Source organism: Ambystoma mexicanum, chromosome 2p, assembly GCF_040938575.1.
Source record: "Ambystoma mexicanum isolate Mex_15411 chromosome 2p, UKY_AmexF1_1, whole genome shotgun sequence".
NCBI lineage: Eukaryota > Metazoa > Chordata > Amphibia > Caudata > Ambystomatidae > Ambystoma > Ambystoma mexicanum.
In genome coordinates this window covers 1,224,148,635-1,224,175,676 of record NC_090923.1, presented here as the reverse complement: position 1 = coordinate 1,224,175,676, position 27,042 = coordinate 1,224,148,635, and the positions used below count along the sequence as shown (strand labels likewise).

Here is a 27,042-nt window from a genome sequence, read left to right as displayed (position 1 = left end):
GGATTGGAGAAGATCCCCCTCCTCCGAGTTCCTGTAAGCCCCGATGGCTGCGAGGTACGTATGGCAGGTGTCCACCTGCATGCCAGTGTGGGCGAGGTGCGCCGAGAAGGCAAGCACGTCATCCAAAGTACATGCCAGGGGGTCGAGTTTGCACATTGGCAGAACTCGATCCATTTACTTTTATACTAGGCCCTGGTAGCCTTGCTCCTTGCGTCCTGTAGGATTTCCAGAGTAGCCTGGGAGAGGCCGAGGTGCCGTAGCGCTACCTGCTCAGGCACCACGCTGTGAGGACTAGCTTCTGTTGTGGCGCGGGGTGGATGACCCTGAAGCCACCCCCCCCACCCCCGCTGCCTCAGAAGATGTGCTGAGCCGGTCGGTAGGTAGGTGAATCGGAGGCATTTCCGAGAGGCTGAGCCGCTCTGAAAACCATGGCCTGGCCTGCCACCATGGAGCCATTAGAATGATGTTGAGCTTGCAAATCACTCTCTGAATCAGCGGAGTGGGCAGGAAGGTGTAAGCCGTCATGCCGATCCACTGAAGCCGAAATGCGTTGCCCAGTGAGCCAGGGCCCTGTCTCTGCCAGGAGGCGAACTGAGGGAACTTCCTGCTGTGCCAGGTGGCAAAGGGATCCACCTGGGCATGACTCCACCTGTTGAAGATCTCCTGAATAGTGAGGTAGTTTAGCTGCCACTCGTAACTGGCCACTCCCAACCTGCTGAACTTGTCCACCTGCATGTTGGATTCCCCGGGAGGTGGACTGCTGTGAGGTAGCTGTCGTTTTCCAGGGCCCACTCCCACATGCTGATTGCCAGTCTGCACAGAAGAGGGGGATCTGGTGCCTCCCTGCTTGTTGACAGTACATGCTGTCTGGATGAGGACAACCTCACCCCTGAGAAGTGTGATGAATGCTCCAAGCGCTAGCCAGATGGTGCTCAGCTCCAACCAATTGATGTGGTACTCCTGCCCCTGTCGAGTCCAGGTTCCGTAGACTGAGATCATCCAGGGTGGATCCCCAGCCCTGGAGCAAGGAGTCCGTGGTGATGGTGACCTGCGGGGTGGGAGGCCGGAAGGGCTTGTCCACGTTAGGTCCGGTGGAGAGATGGAGGACCGCAGACCATCTTGGATTGAGCACCCCTCTCCTGGATCCATGATGCCGTAAAGTGCAGCTGCATACTCAGTCTCGTGTGCGGAACGGCTAATAGTACAGCTGCCAAGAGACCCAGGAGCTGCTGGTACCACCATGCTGAGGAAGTGAGTGGAGGCCTTCTTGATGGCCGAGATCTTGTCCTCCGCCGGAAATACCTTCTCGGAGCACATGTCCCAGATGAGGCCCAAGGATGTTGCAGCTGCAATTTCTTGAGATTGCGCTAAAAGCCCAGATTGTGCAGTGTGTTCATAAGGGCCTGAGAAGAGTGGTGAACCGCTTCTGGAGATGTAGCCCTGACAAGCCAGTCGTCGAGGTATGGGTAGATGTGGAGGTCCTGCGCTCTGAGGAGGGCCGCCACCATATTTATGAGTCTGGTAAAGACCCTGGGGGCCTTGTTGAGGTCAAAAGGAAGAACCTTGGATTGGAAATGGTAGCCCATGATCCTGAACCGTAGGAAAGAACGATGGGGCTGCCAAATCGGGACGTGCAAGTACGCGTCCTTCAGATCCAGGGAGCACATGCAGTCTCCCTTGCACAAGGTCTCTGCTATAAAAGCTGGCGTAACCATCTTGAATTTAAGTAGCGGTAAGGAGACGTTGAGGGTAGACAGGTCCAGCACAACTCTCAGGTCTGCCTGGTTCTTTTTCTGAATGGCGAAAATCCTGGAGTAAAAGCCCAAGCCTCGCTGGGAGGATGGACTTCCTCCACTGCCTGGCTCTCTACGAGCAACTGGATCTCCGCCAGAAGAGTTGCTGTCCCTATTTGAGGGAGTGGAGGGGAGGGGAGGCTGGGATGGGTAGGCAGAACCCTGTGGATACTGTGGAGAGGATCCAGGGGTCCAGGAAATTCTGGCGCCAGAAATGTGCATGGAGAGCAAGCCCGCCGCCCCCCCCCCCCCCCCACTGGAGACACATGGACCCGGAGGTGCGTGTTGTGCCTTCTTTCCCTCAAAGGCTGTCGCAGAGGAGGTGGACCCCCTCACCCCCCTTTTTGTTGCTTCGCCGGTTTTGAGACCGTGGGCGATCAGGCTGCCTGGATCTCCATTCCTGGATGCCGCAGAACCCTCTGTACGTACGCCCCCTGTCAGAGCGCTGCTGAGACTGGGTGTACGACTTGGGCGGGGTCTTTGTCAAGATGGATAAAGACTTGCCCGATTGTGAGCTGTTTCTTTTTGTCCAGATCTTCGTCCATGGTGGAGTGGAAGAGCCCACCCCCTCCCTCAAACGGCAGATTTAATATGTGTTCCAGAACGTCCGGGTTAAATTTCGTTGCCCTGAGCCAGGCTGTTCTTCTCATGTCCGTGGCGATACAGATGGCACGGCCAGAGGTGTCGATATGGGCGACAGTGAATTCCATTAGATCCTGTGCCACCAGCTTGGCCTCAGCCAGTCCCGCCTTGAAACGTGATTGGCTCTACGTAGGGAGTTCCAGGAGGCAGTCCGCAATTTCCCACCAAAACATTTGGTTAGCGGCAGCCAGCATGGCATCGGCGTTGGCCTGACGAAGATGCAAAGACGCATTGGAATACAGCTTCTTCCCGTACGCCTCCAAGATCATCTCCTCCTTGCCTAGCAGCGCGGAGGCAGAGGACGACTGAGGCTTGGAGTATAGTGATGTTGCTGCGATCACCGAGGAGTGCGGCTGAGAATGGGCCGCTAGAAAGAGTATCCCCCTCCATCTGCCTGTACTTGGCGTCCAGGCGTCGATTCACCAGCTGGACAGAGTGGGACATGAGCCAACCCTTTTTGGCCAGGGAGTCTACATCGGTCTGCAGTGGAATTCCCGTTTTGGCAGAGGGGCATCGCGTGAGGACTTCAGCCAAACCCCCTCTGCCGGCTACTCAACCTCAGGTTGAGGTAGGCCCAAGTAGTCCGCCAGCCCTGCAAGACGTTCGTAGAAGGCTCTGGCTGAGGATGCCGTGTCAGGATCCTCCTCCTCATCCGTATCCTGTGGGTCAGGAGGATCCTGCGTAGTTGGAGGAATAGCGGGAGCCAGAGTCTGGGGTACAGAACCGCCTGAGGAATCGGCTCGGGAGCCGGAGCCAGAGGCTGTGCCGGGGCCGCCAGAGGAGGGGGCGTGTGGTGCCGGTAGCATCGTAGGGAGCATGTCCCTGATGATAAACCCCCCCCCCCCATCTGAGGGGACTTCATGAGCCAGAGGAACCTCTCGAAGAACCCCTCTTCACAGGCCGGCGCGGTGGTAGGGGATACCGACAGGGTAGTGGGGGGCTGCTGGAGCCGCTGCATACCCTGCCCGTAAGGACGCAGTGGGAACCTGCCCTGCGCAAATGAAGGATAGTCTGTAGGCCACATACCTGGTTGAGGCCAGTCCCACCTTGACACTCGGACGAGTTCTGATGTCTGGCGCGGTGGCCATTTTGTCGAGCTGCCTGCCACGTGCTTGCGCCCTGTTGCTCGGCTCACTGAGCCCAGCCTCCTCCAGGACTCTGGAGTGTGGATTGCGAGGCCTACCCTGCTCCTCGGGCCTAGGCCCGGTAAGTGTGACACCCTCGGCACGCGGGCCGGTAGAGCTGGGTTTAGGCGTCCCCACTGCAGTATTGCCAGTACTTGGGCGTGGCCCCTCAGACATCATGCCGGTAAAAGGGCAGAGCCCCTCGGGTGGGGACCCGGTCAAAGAACCTTCTGGTCCCTCAGCACTGTCACCGGGAGGATCCGAGAATCCCTCCGCCAGTAGCTGAAGCAGCCTCGGTGCATGTGCTGGTACAAGGACTTGAGCGGTCCCTCCCGCGTGCGGCAGTCCCTGGGAAGGAGTCTCTCCCTTGCGGGATGCGATGGAAAATAGAGGGCCTACCTTGGGCCTCGCTCAATGTTTCACGTAGTTCTTGAGGTCCTCTGGAGGCGACGTCTGGATGAGCTCCCTCCACCTGGCTAGTCTGTTCTTCAGCGATTTCGATGACAGGGCGCTGCACGCTGTACAAGCTTGCCAACTGTGGTTGGGGCCAAGGCAACGTAGGCAGAGGGAGTGGGGTCTGAAGCTGGGAAGAGCCCGTCGCAGGATGGACACATGCTGAACCCTGTGGAAGTCGACATGCGCCGGGGAGGAGCGTGACGTCTGAGGGCCGATTACCTGAATGATGAGAAAGATAAAAGCCAAAGTGAATATGTACCCGCGCATGGAATTACATGGCCAAAGCCAAACCCAGGAGCGCTGGTGAATTCGGCCCGTTCCTGTCGACGCGGAAAAGGGGACTGAGGTGTGGCGGCGGAGTCGGGGCAGTGCATGCTCCCAGGGCTGCACCTCTAAATTTAAAGGGGAAGAAGGTTTTTTCTGGTGAAAAAGGTTCCGTCTCCCGTCCCTTGGAAAGGACGCCCCAGCAGTATGGAGGAAAATGGACCGGACGTAAGAGTAAAAAACTGTAAAGTCATGGGGTGTGGCAGCACCATATAAACTGGCCCGACATGTTCAGCATGGGGGCTCACAGAGCAGACACGGAGCCTAACTGTGCTATCCGATGGCAAAAACATTTAATAAAACACCTGGCGCTGGAAAGAACATCAAAGTTGAGGAATCTGAGGGAGGAAGAAATAAATTATAACTTGGACTTGTCCTCATTCTTAAAATTACGTTTTTTTCAAATGACCTCACAACCACTTCCACCAGAAAATACCGGTTTACCTTGAAATAGTCTAGGAACTCTCTCAACGTCATCTCCTTGCCACTGGCCTGCATGCCTCGAACTTCAAAGCGATCCCATAAGCTCCATTCATTGTCATAATACTGCAAGGAAGCATAATCATACATGAGTATTAGTACCAATGGACTATCACAAAGCAGCTGTGTTAAAAATTGCTACAAAGATTATCCAAGACACCAAGTTTAGGGTTCAGAAAGATCAAGCCACACCTCTGTTGCAGTGCTACTCAGAATATCGCTTTACTCTTTAAGGGGCAAGCAAAGCTGAGCAGCAAAGGATATACTGGCAAGAGAGGAGAGCGGGGTAGAAAAAGGTATCAGTAAGCATAACACCACACAGTAAGGGAATGTCCAACCAGAAAACATACTTCTAGAAAGACATCGGTAAAATAAGTATTCAGTAATGTTGGGAGGTTAAAAAGAACAAACTGCGAGTATTAGGTTGTATACAGGTCCCCAACTCTTTCTAGAAGTCAGTACTAATCGAAGGATCTGGTAGAATGGCAGAGCAGCCAGGCTGATCTTAGGAGGATTCGAGCTGTAGGTAAGTACACTGAAACAAGTCAATTCAATAGCTCAAAGAAACGTACACACTGAACGTTAATAAAATATACATTTATTTTATATACACAAGGCAGGAAAGTAAATACTCTTTTAGACTAACCAATACACATGGGAATCTGACCAACACTTTTCAATGGGGACTGCTTCAATAGTAGTTGCTCGTGCTTACAATTTTAACAGAAATTGTTACAGTTCTACTGTATAACTTGCAGTGCCGTGCACCTGCATTTGTTACAGAGAAAGGATAGGTTAATTCATTTATAAAGTCACACAGACACAATCTTTAGGAAGGAAAAGAAAGGTTATTCAACACTATAGCAGCAATATACTTTCCTAGCAACACATTTCAAGGCTTCTAATGCTTTGGTAGGCCAATCCCCAAGTATACAAGAGGTTGTCAGTGTAGGAGTAGAACACAAGTCTGATGCAGCAGAAAAGGTAAAGATCCCCAGGATACTTTAATCACTTAATGTTAGGGAGAATTCTCAGAAATGTGCCAATTCCCTTCTACCTTAGAGACCCCCAGCTCTTTTTGCTTGACTTTAGGAATTTTAGTTTCTAACCTGGAGAGAGAGAGACCTTTTTCCCACACATGTATTTTTCTGTGATTTGGAATCGGTTTTTCTTTTGACTTTGGAGTCTGAAAAACTCGCTAGGCATCATCTTTACATTGTGACACAAGGCACCTTCAGTGCAGCAACACCGGGAAGTTTTAGATTTCCCAAAGGTTTAAATATATTCTCTTGGTGAAACTACTGTTTCCAAAAGCAGTGAAGTGAAATTGACTGCTTACATTTTGTAACTTTCTAGACCCAGCACACACTGTTACAATAGGGTGCTGGAGGGGTTACGTAGTTTCCCCTTTCTCTAGTTTCTCATGTAACATTTGTGTTTTACCCCTTCTACAATTAATGGCTGGTGGCAGTGGTGTGGTTTACTTTTTTCTACCATTGTATGTTTTTACCGCGTGCTGCAATTGCAGGTGCAGTAAAACACCCATGGGTGCCCATTTTGTTAAAATGGCCCTTGTCTTTTTTTCGCCATTTCTTGTTGCAAAAGTCCTTCTTGGGATTTACTCTGCGCGCCAAACCAGTTTTGGTCCCCTTGTTCATTTTGTCTTTAGCAGGATTCACTGGTGAAGCCCGCCTCTGGCTCCAGCGTGTCTGGCAGGGCAAGTGAGGGAGGTGCCCGAAACTCCCTGTGCTTAATCCCCCTTTGCTTGCAGAAATGCACCCAAACCCGATTGGCAGGCTGGCTGTCCTTGGAGGACAGCCGCCCTGCAGGGTGATTGACAGCTAGGCTGCGAATGATGGGAGAAACCTGCATAAAAGGCGAGGCTTTTTGCTGTGATGGCAGAGTCGACCACTGGACGAAGGAATCTGAAGAAGAACTTGGAAGAGCCATTTGCTGCAACTCCTGGATCGTTGGTTTGCCCGGTGAAGACCTGCTGCATTGCTGAAGCGCCGAATTAACCTCCACTAGAGAAGCCCTGCAACGGACAACTTCTCCCCTTGGGTTGGTGGGACCTATCAACCCCAAAGCAAACCCGTCTGGACATTCTCTAGGATCTGGCTGTACTTCCATTGCTGCTGCAGTAACCGATTGCCAGGCACAGGAACACCAGAAGCAAGTGTCTCGTTTTTAAGTCAGACCCGAGCTCCAGGACTCCCATGAAGCAGGACTGACCAAGCCCGAATCACCTCAGAGTGCTGCACCCTTGATGCGAGGAAAGTCCATTAAGGTATCAGAACCGCAGTGGTGCCGTTTGCGAGGTCAGCGAGGAGTTGAAACCGCAAAGTGCCGCTGATCTGAAGCTTGCCCATTGCTGCCGCCGACCTTTAATTCGTAGTGCTGGAGTCCCCAGACGTCCTCCCTCTTGTCCTCACGATTAAGGCCCAGAAACCGGATAAAGCAGCCCTACACGTGAAACAAGTGCAGCTGGAACCAATTTCTTCAAACCAATGGTACTGTAAAACTAAGGGGTTGCTTACCTCTTGTGTAGCCTTGCTGGCTCTCAGTGAGACTTGTCTTGGTTGCCACTGCAGCGTTGCTTGCAGCTTTGTACCTCACAAGCCTTCCAACTTGTGGCCCTTTAAGTGAATCTTATTTCTACAAACGTTTCTAAAAACACTGCAAGACTTTTACTGACCAGCAAAGATGATCTTCGGCTCCCCCCAGACTTTGTTCAACTGTCCTGGCTCCCTGAGACACTCTTCCACCTCAGACTTTGTGATTTTACCCTTCCTCCAGGAAAGGGTTTATTTACTTTGCATTGGAGGGTTTTAAAAGTACTCGCCAGTTTATGAATTATTTGTTAACCTTTGTTTTATTCCCCTATCTAACCCTTTGCACCCAAACTCAGTATTGCTTTAAATATACCAGTGATAAATCAATGTCCACAGTGTCCTTGCTAATTAAGTCACCTGAGGGTGTAGGAAGTGTGTGCCATCCCCAATGGGTATCATCTGATTTAGAGAAACTAAGTGCGTTTTGAAGTATATTATAATTTTAACATGTTTTGCTCCCTTCTGAAGGCTTATATAAAACTGTTAAATTAATGCTTGTTTAATCAAGAAACCTTGAGTGCGTTTATTTGAATAACTGTCACTGTGAAACTCTTACAACCCTACTGCTCACATTGATCCTCTTGAGATAAGCCTGGCTGCACAGCCACACTACCAACATGTGTAGTACAGACTTAAACCAAAGGTTGGGTTCCCTTTTGCCAGGAGGTCAAGGTTGCTGTAGTCTCCCAAAGGGTACTGCACACAATCTTGCCCAACACTTAAGAATACTTCAGAAAGAGAACATTAGGGACCCAGCAAAGGACACCCCAATAGGGCATAAGCTGGGAATCCTGGGGCAGAGGTATGGGTAGACACCGAAACACCTTGCAACAAACTCCAGTCACACTTCAGCGGCTACTCGGCTTGAGGTAAGTTCTACCTTGAGCCCCACAGTACCTTGGGTTAGCAGCAAAATCAGCTGGATTCTTTGCTGTGCAGCAGCGAGGGACCTGGTCTCTCGATTCCTCCGTCTGGTGGACTGAATGGGACGTTACAGCAGCAGTTGCGAGAAAGACCTCCAGCAAGGATTTCGTCAGTCTCCCACCTCGGTCTGCGGTTTTGTTGCCTGTTTATCAGTTCCAACAAAGGATGGTTGTCTTCCTCAGTTGTTCAGTCCTGCACTCTGTTGAAGGGACTTGGATGAGTGAGATTGTGCTTCTGGAGATCCAATTGGAGCGCACCAAAGTTCTGGGCAGATTGGTCCAAGCAAAGATATTGCACTGCAAATGCGTCGCAGGTCCCCTAGCATTTGAGGTTTGCAGCCCTGGAAGGTCACAACACCTTGGGGTACGTCTCCATCTGCAGTTCGTCTTGGGGCTGGTTGGCCCCGTCAGCCAAATGGAAGGAGTCGGAGCTACTGACGATAAGAACATTCTCAGGACAACAGTGGTCACTTCACGGTTACTGGAAGGGTCTGCAGGTTTCTCTGGTCATTTTGCCTTCTGCCTTAGGAACCACCTTTGATTCGGATATTACCGATTCACTCCTCTGCAAACTCTCCCAGCAGTTTACAGAAAGGGTTGGGTGGCTGTCCAATCAGGACAGCCAGCCCCCCAGTAGGAACTGGTTCCACTCTGGCAGACAAAGGACAGGAGAGTACAAAACTCCTCCCCCGCTTCCTGCCTTCACAGACGCACTGGAGCCTAGGCAGGGACAATGAAGGGTTCCCGGCAAAGGCCAAACTCACACACAGGCCTCCAGAATGGTAGAAGGGCTAACAAAGGACAACCGCGCAAGGCATGGCGAAAAAAGAAAGAAGCCACCATGTTAGAACATAAGTGATGCTTTTGCGCATAACCGAGACTGAATGCAGTCTGCGGTGGAAAATAACGCAAAAGTTGTCACGACCACTGCCACCGGTCCAATCACCATCATGCACCAAAGAACATCGTGGCCATGAGGAGGACTCTTCACCTTAGGGTAAGCCGTTGCTGGCCTTTCATTGTTCACCGGAGCGCCATTTCACACTCCATGATGGCTGCTGTTGTGGCCCAAGAAGTCTTGATGCCTGATGCTACCTTAAGCCCGCCTCTGCACAGTGCGGATTGGCCAGGTCTCGGTTTTTCATCTTCCCATGCCGGGTGCCGGCAGGCAAAGCAGGCTCCATTTAAGGAACATCGGGAAGCTCCTGCCTGGGCGTGGAGGGACACTGCCTCTAGCTACCGCTATCCTGGAGACTGACTGCCTACATATTTCCTGCCATTGCGGTTTCACCTCTTGGCAGTTAAGTCCCTCAACCACCTTCTTTCTCAGGACTCCTTCCCTCTGCTTCCCCTTCTCCCCAATACTGCTTCGATTCTGCCAGCGGCTTGGTGCCACATTCTGCCTCAGATGTGGGACTGGGTCCGGCTAAAACCCTCTTTGCTCGCTGCGGCTCGGTCAGCATGCACCTCCTGTACACAGCTCGGCCATCCCTGTATCTTGTAGTTCTACTCTCCTGCCCTGCGTTCCTTGCAGGCAAAGGAGCTAGTTGCTGGACTACCTATTGTGTTCCCAGACACCTGCATCCTCTGTGCTGCTCTTTCCCAGCCCTGCATGGTGGTCCGCTTCAGCCACCCCAATAATCACTATATTGACTTTCCACAACCTTGCTCTGCGTTACAAATATTGCCCACCCTAAACATCGGATTGACTCACAGCCTTGAGCTGTGTTCTCACCTTTTCTACCCTAAACACCGGATTGACTGTTTTGCACCTGCAGCCTCTTGTTCAATTTATGTATTGATTCACTGCTCTTTTTGACTGCCCAGCTACTCATTCACTGTACACCTGATGTTACCCCCACCCTGCACTCGAGGCACAGCTTTTCAGCCTGCGCATTACCCAATTTTGCCCATCATGTATTCCTGATCTAGCCCCTGCACCTCATGGCGTGGCTTAACCTGCCTATGTGATCTTACACATTAGGTAATTAATGCTCCTTTTCCTACCTGTACCTTCTTACTTTAAAAAAATAGTTTTTTTTGATAAAAGGTTCATGACAGTATACATAGAGCACACAAGAAACGTAATAAAAGTTCGAACACACAGTAAAGCATAGTTACATATTGAGGTCATAAGGGCGACCCACTCTCTCCTACTACATGCCACTAAAGTATTAATCAGGATCAACAAGCACCGTGCCACTACAGCATTTACAAAGTGGGGCAATGCCGCGCTGCCTCTACCCCAGCCACTATTCCATTAACGGATGCAGCCGTGGACAGCAAGAGTGCAGGCACAGGGTCCCATATATCCCCAGGCCGAGATCTAACAGGTTGTAGTCTAAAGTATTCCTGTTCAATATATTATAAGTTCCTCACCATAGTGACTAACGTAAACCTAGTCCATAGTCCACTTTCCCCCATACTGTATGAGCGTCTGTCGCTATGGACGGGAGACTGAACGCCTTTCACTCGAAAAAAAAATGTCTACCCCTTTAAATTTAGAGGCACGCGGCCATGGAAGCATGCGCTCCCCTGACACCGCCCACTGGCGCCACTCAGTCCCAATTTACGCGTCGACAATATTACCATTGCCTAATGACACCAGTGTTATTGGTGGGGGAGCCTGAGGAGGGGAGGGGGGGCGTGGGGGGCAGATGATTGTGGGACGTATGGAGGAAAAGGGACTATGGATTAGGAGTACATTAGTCACTACGGTGAGTAACTTATAATTACTCCTATGCCCCGTTCCCCTTTCCGACATACTGTATGGGTGATTACAACTGAATGTAGCCCCAGGGTGGAGAAGTGACCCTCCTTAAGAAAAGAAGTTCATTAATACTGCCTGCCCAAAAACTGCGTCTGACCTGGAGCCGGCATCCAAACAGTCGTGCTTGCAGAAGGCCGAAGGGGTGGGTGGCCCACGCTGCCGCCCTGCTGATGCCTTCGGAACGCGATTGCTGTGGCCTTGGCTCTGATCGTGTGGGCATGCATATTTGCCGGAAGCGGTTTGTGCTGCCCCTCATAGGCCTCAATGGCCGAAACCATCCATCTTGCTATGTAAGCCTTAGAAGCCGGATATCCTGGCCTTGACCCCACCGAAAGTGACAAAGCCTCAGATTTGTAGAAGCTCTTGGTTCTGTCTAGGTAGAATGTTAGAGCGCGCCCAACGTCTAGAGAGTGCAGTACCCTCTGCGCATTGCCTGTGGGGTCTGTGAATAAGGTAGGTAGCACCATCTCCTCATTCAGGTGCAAAAAAGAGACTTTAGGCAAGAACATGGGGTGCCATCTGAGGACGGCCTTGTCCCAATGAAAGGTAGTGTATGGCTCTGAAGCCACCAGAGCTTGACTCTCGCTGACCCGGCGTGCAGACGTAAGACCCACCAAAAGTACTGTCTTAATGGTAACTAGCCTGAGGTCTGCGGATGCCAATGGCTCAAAGGGTTTAAGTGCCAAGGTGCCAAACACCATGTTGAGGTCCCACACAGGGTGTTTCTTCTTGATAGGCCTGGGGAAGCGCACCAAATGCCCTTTACCCACCAGATTGGAGGATGAAAAAACATCCTCCGAGTTCTGGTAGGCTCCGATGGCCACCAGATAGGTGCGGCATGTGTCTATTTGCACTCCAGAGTGTGCGAGGTGTGCAGAGAAGGATATCAAGTCGTCCAATGTGCATGTGAGAGGATCGAATTCTTTGGACTCTGCCCAGTGACAAAACCTAGTCCACTTGCTTTTGTACTGGCTCCTAGTAGCATTGCTCCTAGCACCCTGTATGATGTCTAGGTTAGCCTGCGAAAGACGCAGATGCTTCAATGAGACCTGTTCAAGAACCACGCTGCAAGCGTTAACTTCTGCGGGGCAGATGACCGTGCCCCCCCTGCTGCGACAGTAGATGAGCTGGGCCCAGTGGAAGGTGCATTAGAGGTTGGTTTGTCTGCCAAGCTGAGCAGCTCCGAGAACCATGGCCTCGCCGGCCACCAAGGAACTACCATAATGATGCCAAGGTGCCGGGACTCCCTTATCTTGCAGATCACCCTGTGTACAAGGGCAGTGGGAGGGAACGCATAGGCACTCATGCTCTTCCACTGTATCTGTAACATCTCCCAGAGACCCGGGGCCCTGTCCCTGCCAGGATGTGAACTGAGGGCACTTCCTGTTGTACCATGTGGCGTAGAGGTCCACCTGTGGATGATCCCATCTGTTAGGCAAGCTTGTGTGCAGTATCCTTTGGAAGACTACAGCAACGTTGACCTCCTGGCAATAGGGAAACCAACCTTTGGTATAAGTCTGTAGTACACAGGTTGGTAGTGTGGCTGAGCAGTCGGGCATATCTCAAGAGGGGTCAATGTAAGAAGTAGAGTGGTAACAGTTCCACAGTGACAGTTTTCAAATAAACATTTACACTCAAGGTGTCTAGATTAAACTATTATTAATTTATTTAAAAGTCTGTTATATAAGCCTTCAGAAGGGAGCAAGATGTGTAAGAATTATAATACACTTCAAAGCACAATGTTTCTCTAAATCAGATGATACTCATTGGGGATGGCACACAGACACGTCCTACACCCTCAGGTGACTCAAATAGGTAGGACACAGTGGACATTGATTTATCACTGGTACATTTTGAGGGGAATAAACCAAAGGTTAACAAATAATTCATAAACTGGTAAGTACTTTTAAAAGCCTCCAATGCAAAGTAAATGAAACCTTTCCTGTGTGAAAGGCAAAAGCACAAAGTCAGAGGTGGAAGAGTCTCTTGGGGACCCAGGACAGTCAATGTTGAACAACGCTTGGGGGGGAGGGGGGATGGTGGTGAAGATCTTCTTTGCAGGTAAGTAAAAGTCTTGCACAATGTTTTTAGAAAAATTTGTAGGAATAGGATTCACTTGAAGGGCCACAAGCTAGGAGGTTTGTGGGGGGCAAAGCAAAAAGCAACTCTGCACAGGCAACCAAGAAAACTCTGAACTGAGAAGTAAGGCTACACAACAAGAGTTAAGACCTCTTAGGGCCACAGTACCTTTGTTTAGAAGAAATGGTTCCAGCTGGCTTCTGTTCCTGTGTGGCTCTGCAGATCCTGTTCCTGTGCCTCAGTCATGCAGACAAGAGGGAGGACTTCTGAGGACTCCTGCAACACAATGGGAAGGTCGGCGGCAGCAATGGGCAAACTTCAATTCAGCGGCACTTTGCGGTTTCAGCTCTGAAAGCAAATCGCACCACTGGGTTCTCGGATACCACTTCAGGCTTTCCTCGCATCTGGGGTCCAGCACACTGATGAGGTGGCCAAGGCTTGGTCAGTCCATCAGGGAAGTCCAAAGGATCTTCCTGGCGCTCAGGTCTGACTTAAAAGTGATCGACTCCGTTTGGTGTTCCTCGCCCTGGCGCTTCGGTTCCAGCAGTGGAAGTACAGCCAGCTCTGAGAGGATGTCCAAACGAGTTCACTTTGGGGTTGACCGGCCCCACCAAGCCAAGGGGAGAAGTCGTCCTTGCAGGGCTCCTCTAGTCGAGGCGAATTTGGAGCTTCAGCACAGCAGCAGGGCTTCATTGGGCAAACCAACGGTCCATGAGTTGCAGCAGGCATCTCTACAAAGTTCTTCGGATTCCTTTGTCCAGTGGTCGACTCTGCCTTCCAAGGCAAAAAGCCTTGCCTTTTATGCAGGTTTCTCCCATACATTCCAGCCTAGATGTCAATCACACAGCAGGGCGACTGTCCTTGACGGACAGGCAGCCGGCCAATTACCTTTGGGAGCATTCTTGTTAGGCAAAATTTGTATGCATTACCCTTAAGGTGCACTACACCAGGTAATAGGAAACGCAACATTTGGCATAAGCTTGTACTACACAGTTCGGTAGCGTGTTGAGCAGCCAGGCTTATCTCAAGAAGGGTCAATGTGAGCTGTAGGGGAGTTCCACAGAGATTCACAGTGACAAGTATTCAAATAAATACTTACACACAAGGTTTCTAGAATAAACAATTATTAATGTATTTATCAGTCATTTAGAATAAGCCTTCTTCAGAAGGGAGCAATATAATAAACAAATACACTTCAATACTGTACCGTTTCTAAATCAGTAAAGACCCTTTTGGGATGGCCCACAGACACAACCTACACCGTCGGGTGACTTTAGTAGCTAGGGTTCTGGGGACAAAAATATTTTACCGTTGGCATTTAGAATACTCTTAGGAGTTGGTAAAAGGAAAAGATTAGAACAAGAGACCACACACTCTTAAACTGGCAAATACTTTTGGATCCCCTAAGCAGAGTCATACAGTATAACAGACTATGCCAATGTAAATGGGAAAAAGTCTTATATAGGATGAAGCACTTCTGGTAGGCAAGTAAAGTCTTTGCACAATGTTTTAGAAGTCTTTGAAGAAAAGAAGAATCAAATGTAAGGCCACGAGCAGTAGAAGATGCAAGCAACTCTACAAAGAGGCAAGTTCTCAGACTTTACAGTATCTTTGAATTGAAGAAAAAATGCAGCAGATGACTTTTGTTCCTGAGCAGCTCTGTAAATCTCACTGTTCCTGGGCATCAGTCGTGGGGACAAGAGGGAGGACTTCTGGGGACTCCTGCACTGCAATGGGACGGTCACTGCTTGCAACCAGCAATCAATCCAACAAGAGGCACTTCAGTGTTTCAGCTCCTCGCGACTACTGCAAATGGCAACACTGCAGTTCCTGGCTGTCGATATTGACAATCCTTGATTCTGGGGTCCCACACTCTGTTGAGGGCTCAGGCTCGGTAAGTCCTGCTTCCTGGGAGTCCGGAGGATCTTCCTGGAGCTCTTGGCCAACTTAAAAGCAAAACACAAGCTGGTGTTCCTCTCCCTGGCTACACGTTTTCCAGCAGCAACTCTGGAAATTCAACCAGCTCCGAGAAGGATGTCCAGGTGGCTTGCTTTGGAGTGGATTTGTCCCACCAACTCAAGGGGATAATTTGTCCTTGCAGGGGCGCTTCTCTGTCGATACGAATTTGGAGTTTCAGCACAGCAGCAGGGCTTCAACGGGCAAACCAATGGTGGAGGAGTTGCAGCAGGCGTCCTCATCAAGTTCTTCTTTGGTTCCTTTGTCCAGTGGTCGACTGCCTTCCAAGCCAAAAGCCTCGCCTTTTATTCAGTTCCCTCCCATTCATTCCAGCCTAGCTGCCACTCACCCAGCACTTGTGGCTGTCCTTGCCGGACAGTCAGTCGGCCAATCACTAGAGTGCATTTTAGTCTCCTAGGAGATTAAGCACAGGGAGTTTCAGGCACCTCCCTCACTTCCTGCCCCCACCAGACACACCGGAACCAGAGACGGGCTTCAGTCGTGAATCATGACAAAGGCAAATCGAACAAAGGGACCAAACCAGGTTTGGCGCGCAGTGTAAATCTCAAGAAGGACCTTTCCACAAAGAAATGGCAAAAAAGACAGGGGCCATTTGGACAAAAATTGCACCATACGGTTTACTGCAGCTGTGAACGCAGCCTGCGGTAAATGCACCCCACGGTAGTTAAAAGTAAACCACTGCCACCAGCCATTCAGTGAGGAAAGGTTAACAAAAATGTTACATGAGAAGCTGGACAAAGGGGATACTAAGTAACCCCTCCGGCACCCTATTGTAAGATAGTATGTGCTGGGTCTAGAAAGTTACAAATGTAACTAAAGTTAATGAAGGTAATTAAACCTTTGGGAAATCTGTAAGACTTCCCTATGCCACTGCAACGAAGGTGCTGTGTGACGCAATGTAAAAGATGATGCCTATGGAGTTTGTCAGACTCCCTAACCAAAAGAAACAGTGCCCAAAATCACATTTAAAATACGAGAGTGGGAAAAAGGGTCTCACGCTCTCCAGGTTAAAGAAATCAAGTCCTCAAAATCCAGCAAAGTTGTTGTCGATCTCTACGGTGGAGGGAATTAGCACATTTCTGAGAATTCTCCCCAACAACGCATATAGAAACAGGCCGTCCCAGGGGAATAAGAATGCGTACCCCCCCCCCCCCCACACCCATGCTCCCCGGCTGGGGAAACCTGCAGGCAAACCTCCGGCACTTAGTGTTCGTCGCTGTCGCAAATAGATCCATTTGGGGATTGCCCCATCTGTGGAACAGGTGATTCACTTGGTCCAGCTGAAGTTCCCACTCGTGGCAAGAGCGCAGCTCCCTGCAGAGCGAGTAGTCTACAGTGTTCTTCACTCCTGGCAGATGAAACCGGATGAGGAACATCCCCATGGCGCCGGCCCAATGTCATAGGTCCTGCGCTTCCTTGATAGCGCATGGGGATCTGGTGTCTGCCTGCTTCCAGATGTAAAACATTGTGGTGGTGTCCGGGAAGACCCGCACCACCTTGCCCTTGAGGGACGGAAGGAAAGACTTGAGGGCCCAAAACACAGCCCGCAGCTCGAACACGATGTGCAACGATTTCTCCTCCGGCAGCCACAGGCCTCTTGCGAAGACACCCGGTGAGAGCGCCCCCTTCCCTCGTGACAGTCTCCTGGTGCGGAGGGGTCTGGAAATCCACGCCTCCGGACAGATGTGCGCACACTCCACACCACCGAATCGCTCAACGGAAGCACTCAGAGTGTGATCTTGTCCTGGAAGTTTCCAGACACCTGTATTCAGCGGGCGTCGAACTCCTGCAGCGGACGCATCCGTAGCCTGCATAGTCGCATGAGGGAGATGCATGAAGAGTTCATGCAAGGCAACAACTTGATGGACCTCACCGTGGCGACCTTCAGGCCCAACAGCAGTTGTACCTTGCCCAAGATGGCACCTATACTCTCCTTCGACGGAGATGCCATGCACGACACTGTTGAGTCGGGATCTCAGAAACCGCGCGTCCTGCGATGGAATCAAGCAGGACTTTGCATAGTTCACTGAGAACCCCAGCTACGCCAGTAGGCGAACGGTCCTCGCCGTGTCGTCGACAGCGATGTCCTTCGAACTGGCCCGGATGAGCCAGTCGTCCAGATAAGGGTAGACGTGGACCCCCTGCAGTTGCAGCTGTGCTGCTACTGGCACCAGGCACTTGGTGAAAACCCCTGGCGGCGACTTCAATCCGAAGGGAAGGGCCTTGAATTGGTAGTGCTTCCCTCGAACCACGAAGCACAGAAACGTGCAGTGCTCCTTGTGAATGGGGACCCCCTCTTCCAGCTGTCCGAGCACGTGCAGAAGCGTGATCATCCGGAATTTTTAGGACTTGATGTATTTGTTTAGTCAATGGAGATCAAGGATGGGCCACCAGCCCCCGGTCTTCTTTTTCACAAGGAAGTACCTTGAGTACACCAGAGCCTCTTTGGGACGAGCTCTATCGCATCTTTTCTTAACATGGCCCGCACCTCCAGCAGCAGCTGAGGGATGTTTTACTGCCGGGCCACCAGTGGTATCCGGGTACACTTCAGTTGAAATTCCAGGGGGTGTCCGTGGGCAAAAGCGCCCATCACCCAACGGTCATTGGAGATGGTCTCCCACACGCTGATGAAATTCGCCAGCCGGCCTCCCACCAGGGTGCACATGTGGGGGCCTGACGCTACTGTCGGTTCAATCCTGTTTGGACGTTGAACGGCTGCCTTGGGGACCCTCGCAACAATGTCATCCCCCAAAGGCCTTGGAGTGGCCCCTGTTGGTTTCCTGGGCCTTAGAGTGGGAGGGTTGGCTTTAACTCAAGGAACCCCGCCGAATCCCTTGGCAGAGCCTTGGGACTTGCTGCCAGAGGGCAAAAATGAAGGTCTCCGTTGCTGAAGAGTGCCCAAGGCCCGCGCCGTCTCCGTGTTAGTCTTTATGGCTTGTAGAGACTCATCTACCGCCTTCCTGAATAAATTGTCCCCGTCGAAGGGCATATCCAGCACCTTCGACTGAACGTCCTGACGAATGTTGGTGGGCTTGAGCCAGCCACAACGAAGGCAAGCACTGTTTCCCATTTGATGGATATATTTGTAAAAATGTTCAAATGTAGTTAGCTTTGCTCAAAGCACATGTTAAGCTGCCTGTACTAAAAAGGCTACAGGCATTGCGTCACTGAGGCTAGCACTCGCAGAGCACATAGTGGCTGAGCAGCTGTTCCTGTCCATCAAAAGCCCATGCAGACTAAGAATAGGAGTGTACAGATTCAACGCACGACAGAATGCTATGGGGGAAAACACGTTTTTTTGTAGAAATTACAGGACCAGATAAAATCTAATTTAGTTGAATGAAGAAATGAGAGAATGGTGGGAAGATGTGTTTATGTATGAATGTTTATAACATAGCAAATGATGCGAAGTAAGAGCACAATGTATTCCTGCAGATGCAGTACTGTGTTAAAGTATGTTGGTCTAAATGTAAACCTGGCCATGTAACACTGGAGACTACAGCATCCCTTGTATGGCAAGAAGAACAGTTTTGGATGAGCTCTGCTGGTATCCAGTAACCAAGTCAAGAGTATTTAAGCCCCAGGCCGAGCACCAGTGTTCAGGATATGGGAGCAAGCCAAGTAAGACAGAATGCTGGTCAGAAGGGCCGAGTCCTCTGCCATTCACTCCAATCCTCATCTTTGTAAAGATTAAAGTTTGTTATCTTTTGCAAGATAGACTCATGGCCTTAATTCCCTAGAGGGGTACATTTACTCTGGTGTGAGCGTGATCAAGGGGTACCCCAATATTTAAGGGGCACAAGTATGGCCTACCGTTCAGTGGTGACCCCGACATGATCTCAGTTTAACCCCCGTACTTTGCGGGGCCCCAGGCCAAATCAGCAACGCCCAACTATAGTCACTGGTCCCCTAAATAAAAAAAACATGCGTTTCCTCAGAGTTTTTAGTAGAAACTCGAGTGAACAACGCCCACGCGAGTATACTCTTGCAAGTGACAACAAAATGTAAACTTGCATTTTTATGATATTATGGTGATGTGAAAGTACGAGTCAATGGAAGAGGACTTTTGGTGATGCAGTATAAAATAGGACTTTGGTGATAAGGAATAAGATTGGATGGGAAAGACTGGATTTCAGGTGATGTGTAAAGGAGTAGATTGGATAAAAAGTGGGTCATGTTATGTTACTTTGCATTTATATAGCGCCTTATGTACCATTGGTATGGTCTGAAGGCGCTGGTAGGTTGACGCCCTTGGGAACCAAGTTCAAGTCAGTAGAGTGAGTCAAAGGTGCGTGTGAGCACCGGATATGTGTGCAGCTTGTGTGGCATTTGTGTAATAGCTGCTTCTTAGCAGTAGGTGTGGTGGTTGATAGGTCAAGAGTATGTGTTCTTTCTGGCAGAATTTATCCACATCGATTGTGGCTGTGTTAGGCCTGAGGAGAATGCCTGGCTGGGGGGTGTGTGTAACCAGCAGTGTTTAGTTAGAGTGATGGGGAGTATGAGGCAGATGTTGGTATGAGAACAGCTATAACGAATGGTGTCATAGTATCGCTGTGTTCCACTTGAGTGGTGGTGTAAAGAAGAGAGTAAGCGTGGAGATGTGAATATGGTGGTTTACTTTAGGTGCTTGAGATCGCATCCACTCCAATAGTTCCATGAACTTCATCCGTTCCATATACTCCGACTGTTCCGTGCATTACGACAGTTTCATACACTCAGACCATTCCTTTCAATGCTCTTTCTGACGTTCCATGCCCTCCAAACCATTCCATGTACATCACGTCATTCTGTGCACTCCCATCCCTTCCATGCACTCCACCATTTTATGCATTACTCCTTTAATTTGTTCTACCCACGTCATCTTCACACGTTCCAAGAACATCCCCCCGTTCCACCTACACACGTTCCACCCCCCCGCTCCAGCCACACAAATCCACTTCCCCCGTTCCATGGCATCCACTTCCCCCGTTCACCCGATATAGGGCAGACTTTCTAGTCTTTAGCACAGTAATGTTATTAGGGACACTGTCAAATTCCCCTATGCCAGAGTGGTGGTATATACACTTCTAGAATCAACTTTGTACCAAGAGGATATTAGGCACACTTCTCAATTCAACCAAGGCACGCTATTAGGCACACTTCCAACTTCAACTTTGCACAAAGAGAATAATAGGCACACTTCTATATTCAGCCTTGCAGAAAGAGGATAATAGGCAACCAAAACAACTTTGCAATGGGGCTATTAGGCAACCAAATTTAAATTTGCAGTGTGAGGATATTCAACTAAGGCGCGCTAATGGGCACACTTCTAAGGTAAACCAGGACACGCTATTAGGTACCCTTCTAAAATTTAGCTCTGCACAGAGAGGATATTAGGCGCACTTATAATTTCAACCAAGGCGCGCTAATAGGCACACTTATAGATTCAAATTTGCACAGAGAGGATATTAGGCGCACTTATAATTTCAACCGAGGCACGCTATTAGGCACACTTCTAAAGTCAACCAGGGCATGTTAATAGGCAGATTTCTAAATTCCACTTTGCACAGAGAGGGTAGGGTATTAGGCACACATTCTAAAGTCAACTGGGGCACGCTATTAGGCACACTTCTAAATTCCACTTTCCCTTTCAAGATACAACTATACCACGGATACGCTTTTAGGCACACTTACTCGATGCAACAGTATCACAGCAATGCTATTAGGCGGGCTTTTAAGTCTTAGTGCACTACGTTATACAGATTTTTACAATAGTTTGGTTTCTTGGGTTGAGTGGTAAGGTATGTATTGAAATTGTCACGTATTTACTGTTTTTCTACTTTTTATAATGGGAAGGGAACCTCAGCATATAAAAGACAGATGAAAGGGATCCTCAATATATGAACGACAGATGAAAGGAATCCCCAGCTTATAAGGACTAGGAGGTAAGGGATCCTCAGCCATAACAGGTTGAGAAGCTAGTACCACACAGTATTATTCTCGACGACGATAAAAGCAATAAGTGTACTAAAAAAGTAGTGGCTCGGTATAAGGAATGGCCCAGGAGGTTAGTCTATTTTTTGTATATTTTCTCTTGCGATCTTTTGTGGTAAAAAAGGAGGGAAGGTGGATGAGTCACGGTGTGCACATGTGAAATCAAAGTGGAGAAAGTGTCAAAGAGGGTGGGGGGAAAAAGTGGGTTGATCTGTATTTTTGTGTAAAAAAGCATGCATAGCAATAGGGTTTAAGTGAAGCATTAGGGACGCATGCAACATTATGGAGGAATAAACTCCAATAAAACACACGCATAGGGTTCTGCCACTGTATTGTGACAGAATAAACAATTGATAGTAGAAACAAAGGAAGGGGGGACGTCCGGCTCCTGGCCAGAGCAGGGCTCCCATAACAGAAACATGCTAGAAAGAAATGTCCTTTGTAGCAGCAGAATCTGAAGGGAATAAATCCAAAAAAGGAGAAGAGATTCTAGATCTATGTCAGTTAGTTGAGGATATAGAAGATCAGGAAGGTGAAAGAGATCCAATGTAAGGGGATATAACCCGTAACGCCTAAACCTGCAGTAGGGTATAAAAACCCAGTCTATATGCCTTCCAGTGGTAGATAGAGTGTCAATAGGATTATCAGGATTAGCAACTGGAAGGGGGACTCTAGAGCTTTTGCACCTCCATATAACCCATCCACAAGCTCTAATATGCCCGTAGCATTGGTGTACCCACAGGGTCCAAAAGTAGACATGGACAATGAGTTAAGAGCATTGCGGGAAAGGTTGGTCAGGTTACAAGAACCTGAAGTATCACCAGAAATAACGTGTAGAGGAGGTCCCAAGTACAGCCACACTCCAACCGTCCATTTTGAAGTACCAGGAACATTCACGCCGAAGTAATTGACGTATGATGAGCTAATACACCAGCAGAGAGCCGCAGTGGGGCTCTGTGCAGTACCTATCAGAAGAGCAGCACCTACTGAAATACCTATGCCTAAGAAACCATGGACAGTAAGGTACCCATTGAGAAAACTATATCAACAAATGAAACTAAATGAAGATTGTCCAAGTACAGTCCCTGAAGAAGCCAAACAGGTCTTAATGGAACACGAATGGTGACAAGACAAGAACCCGGACTGACTTGCATATAAAAGAAATGCCGAACAGAGAATGACGTAAAGAGACGAAACGCCATGGGCAAGGGACATCGTGAAACTAAGGTGAAAGGACGATGCCAAATGTAAGAAACTCATGCCATGAGCATGAAGATATTCGACCAGTTTACGCATGTACATATGCTTGGAACCGCAAGAAAGCTAAGGAAATTGTGCGGCTTGCTATGTTTAGTAGAAGATAGTGTCCGGCAAGCGCCACCTATACATATCTACCTCAAAAGAAGCACGTTATACAAGTATACTTCCACTTTGCACAAGAAGCAGAATTAACCGAAGTTTACTAAAGGCCATACGAGGAGAGCTTCAGATTTAACAAAATAAAATCGAGAATAAGCGGCTGAAATGAAACTCAGCAGAGGCAAATCGTGCCAAAGAAGCAAAGGTCGGATCAGTTAAAATAGATGAGCAGTAGCTACAATTAACTGAAGCAAAGAACAGAATATCCTACTCAGAAAGGTCAAGATAAGAAACTGAAGGCAGGTGGAGGGTGAAACGAAAATCAAATGCACGAATTACATGAAGAGACAAATTCACTGTGTCTGAATCACGTGACCAGCTGAGCGAGAAGAAGTGAAACGCTCACACCTACGCATGGCAGTGGGTCAGGCGAAGATATCAGAACTTTTCCAGACAGGAGATGCAGTATCGAGGCCAAGCACAGTGAAATAAGTGACACATGTCCACTAAAGTGATGATTGATTGTAACAATAATTGGAGGAAGGCTGGGGAGATAGGGGAGCACCCTGCACCTGGCCGACCATTCTGCGTGCTGCTAAGCAAAGTGGAAAGTATTAGTGGGGTTGGTGCCAACCCAATCATAATGAACCAAGTAATCTAGGGTCCTATAGTTAGAACCAATGGGACATCATACTTTAAGTGACGTTTACAGTAGCCATTTTGAAGGAATGGCTTAGATGCCCCACCTGACGGTGTTTACCCAATCCCCTTACTCCGTTACCATATACAGATATTGTACCTATATTAAAGTTACCTTTCTAGAACCAATAGAATTGCATGCCAACGTTAAACGTCAGTGATGACGAGTTTTTAGTATACATAATGTGTTTTTTTATAAAGTTTGTTGGAGTTGTGAAGCGAGAGAGAAGATCACGCATCCACTGATATTCAGGAGACTCCCCGTTTTTTGTACTCGTCATTAAACAGACTCCCTTTGCCAAACCGTTGAGTTGTCATTATTGATTTGGTGTTGGAGTATTAATCTGCACCACCATCCATCTCACGGGTGCGGCTATCTTTCTTGAAGTGCTACTGGGCAAACTCCAACTCTATGGGCCGGTTTAGGGTCCCGGAGTACACTTTGTAGCAGAGATCGGATGTTTATCGATTAGATAAGACACCCATTGACCGTCAACATAAAGTAACTCTAGGTCCTTGGCAATATCACTAGTCCTTTGCCATCCGGCTAAGTAGACTGTGAAGCTCCCTGTAGACAGTGGTTAGAGTAAAAAGTAGAACCTGCAGGCAGAGGACCGAAGGGACCTGTGTTTCCCCACGTAACCCCTTCCCACTCCTACGAGCAGCTGAGCAGGCGAATGGCAGGAGAGGCCGTGACGAAGGCGGTGATCCCAAGCATCCAGAGAGGCAAAATGCGAACAGTGAGTGAAAAAGACTAAATGCTTTGGAAAAAAGTGCATGCCTGAAAACAAGTAAGGGAAAGGTAACGGAGGGAGGCGGGAAAACAAAATATAGTCAGAAGTAGAAGAGGATACTGGCGAGGACACCCGAGAAGAGAGGATACCAGGGAGGACACCCGAGAAGAGAGGATACGCCTAATTCCTATGCTTTAATATAGTGGCTAGAAGAAACTTGCATTCATTGTCCTGAATAAAATAGGAACAAATAGGTCACCACAGCGGTTAAAGACGCTTGTGAAAGGGAGGAGTTTACACTCCATGTCGAGGTAATATTAGAGGCAGATGTCTGTGCAACCAGCTGGAGTTAGTCTAGTCTGTTAACGTCTGTCTTATGTGTTATTGGTTGTGACGTCATAGGAAGAAATGTTTCCTTTGAGGAACTAGCATAGAAATTACGCGATTGGATACTTGAAATATTGTAACATACAACCTGATGTTTATTGATTAAAATAGAAGCTATAAAATTTTGTGGAAAAACGGGATTGGAGCCTGCGACGATTGGTGCTCGCTCATACTGTTGAAACTGTTTAAGTAACGAGAGACATAAGTGTTGTATGAAGAGAAAGTGAACAGATTTAAGCATGGAAGACATGACTCCATTAGTACACCTGTGCAAACAGTTTCCAAAACATGCACCTAATCTGAAAAAGTACAGTGCAGAATGGGTTAAAGGAACCGCAAACAAGATGTTTATGCCGTGGCCCCAGGGTGGATCGTTATCTAAAACGGTCCTACAGCACATGACTACATATTTGCATGCCACATACACAGGCAAAAAGTTAAACGCCTAGCTAGTTTAGAGCTTTGCAAGATGTATCAACAGGATAAGGAGCCGCCATTAGACTGGATACTTCATGTATGCACAGAAGGGGCGAGACGCCTTCAGCGCCACCCACCCCATCTGAAACGAAAACTGAAGACAGTAAGGACGAAAGGTTATACCCGCTAAGAGAACTTAAAGCAGCTACAGGGTATGGCAATCCGGCATATGAGTCACCTATGCAAAGTAGTGACGAAAACCCATACAAAGGCAGAGATAGAGATATCACCTTCAAAGTCCCGAGGGACAAGGAGAGACGCGAGAACGAGAGAAAAGACCAGGCACTTGCAAGTACATCTCTCGACACGGAGAGAGAAGGCAAAAGATGGAAAGGAAGTGAGAATAGAACTGATGATGGCATTCACACATAACGACTGGATGGGGGGGCAGATTTTATTGAAACTCGATGGTAAAGGCATAGATGGCGTGAAACAAAAAGAGAAGCTAGATTTACAGAGAAAAAAGGATTGAGAGACGAAAGAATAAGGAAAAAAGAGACGAGAGCAGTTATATCGCGCAGAGCAAGAAAGGTTACGCGATCGTAAGCAGAGAGCAGCCAATGATCAGGACAGACAGGAACAGCAAAGGATAGGGGAAGAACAAAGGATACGGGAGGAAAAGAATAAAGAGACGAAGGGATGAGGAAATCCGAAGGGCAAATGAATGTAGAGACGCAAAGAAAGAGGAAGATGGGGTCAGAGAAGAAGCGAGGAAACGCAGAGAATTTGATGACATAGAACGTAAGCAAAGGCAAAGAGCTTGTGATCTTGAATATCTGGAAAGGGAGGCTAAAAAACCTGATCCAGTAGTAGATTGTGAAGATCTAGAAGAATTCTTTCCTGAGTACGATTCAGTACCAGGCACGTCTAGGGCAAATATCTAGGATGATTTCGACACCAGAAGCAACAGAGAGACGCAAATATAACGCTCTACCATAAACCATGCGTTCAACAATGCTCATAGATTTCTAAATGACATGCTTCCACGTTTACAGATACTGCTCACAGATCACGGTGTAGCAGGTCGTTTTTGACGCTTTCAGCGCTAAGTTGGTTTGACTGCAATACATTTACCTAATTCAGGTAACTTTCCACCCTCCCTGCTTATGGCCATTATGAACCAGTACTCAACTTTCTTACGGATTGGTTTTCTTTCATTTCTTTTATTATTTTTTTCCCCGGCCTGCCTTCTGCTACTACATACATGACTACTGGGTATGTGTTCCATTTTCAAACATTAATTCACATGACGCCCTTTGTTATGTTTCTACATACATTTCTTGCATTGATGTGTTTGATGGTATATGGATATTACTCATGACATTATTTGCATTATTTATTTTAATCATTTGAATGTACATGTGTTCACATTGTATAGACTTGCCCTGATGAATGAATTTCCATTCCAAAATGCATTGGCATAACCAAAGTCTGTTGATGAAGTGATTTGTGGCAAACTCTTCCTCACTAAATATTACTAGCGTCTACTCTTTATTTTTCAAAAATGAACTTTGATTTGACTGATAAAATCATTGTTGGAAAAACAACTGGATTTTTTTGAGTTTTGTTACTTGATAATCTTCAAGGTTCTTGTTGAAGGTTCATAAAATTTGCACTTAATTTAAACCCGGATTGGGACTCTAGAGAGCGGCTGTATGACTGGGTATTTTACCTAGTCTCTTGCCTCCACTGTTATTTTTTGGTTTGGGTGTCTCCTAACCTTTTACAGCCGGCTCCTGTACACTGAACTACATTTCTAAGGATAGTTGTTTATCAGAGACTTTGCGTATTAACATTAAGACTGTTAAGAAGATTAATGTTCCAGTGGTGCCCACTCATTTTTTGCTTCCTGCATAGCCAAAGAGGAGACATTTATTTTTGAGGATCCATGCTAGTGTGGTGTGCAGTGGACACACTGCAGGTATTAAGGCATAGCCCCTTGGCCACGGTGCCGGTAAAGGGGCAGAGTCCCTCGGGTGTAGACTTGGTAAAAGAACCTTCCGGTCCCTCAAACACTGCGCCCGGCAGGATCCGAGGATCCCTCGACCCGAAGGCCAGTAGCTGAAGCAGCCTCGGAGCACCTGCCGGTAGAAGGACCTGGCCGGTCCCTCCCGCGTGGGAGAGTCCCTGGGAAGGAGTCTCCCTTACTGGGTGCGCTGGTTTTTAAAATATCGGCCCTACCTTGGGCTTGGTTCGATGCTTCACTAAGTTCTTGAGAGCCTCAGGAGGCGAC

At 48.6% G+C, this 27,042-nt stretch overlaps 1 protein-coding gene across 1 annotated transcript in view; it reads right to left on the bottom strand.

Moving 5' to 3' along the window:
• Positions 1-27,042, bottom strand: part of UBA1 (ubiquitin like modifier activating enzyme 1) — a gene marked incomplete in the record, with an annotated part of 790,705 nt that overhangs the window by 90,885 nt on the left and 672,778 nt on the right. Inside the window, 1 exon segment of the mRNA XM_069645505.1 lies at positions 4,784-4,885. Within this exon segment, the coding sequence (XP_069501606.1) occupies positions 4,784-4,885 (102 nt within the window).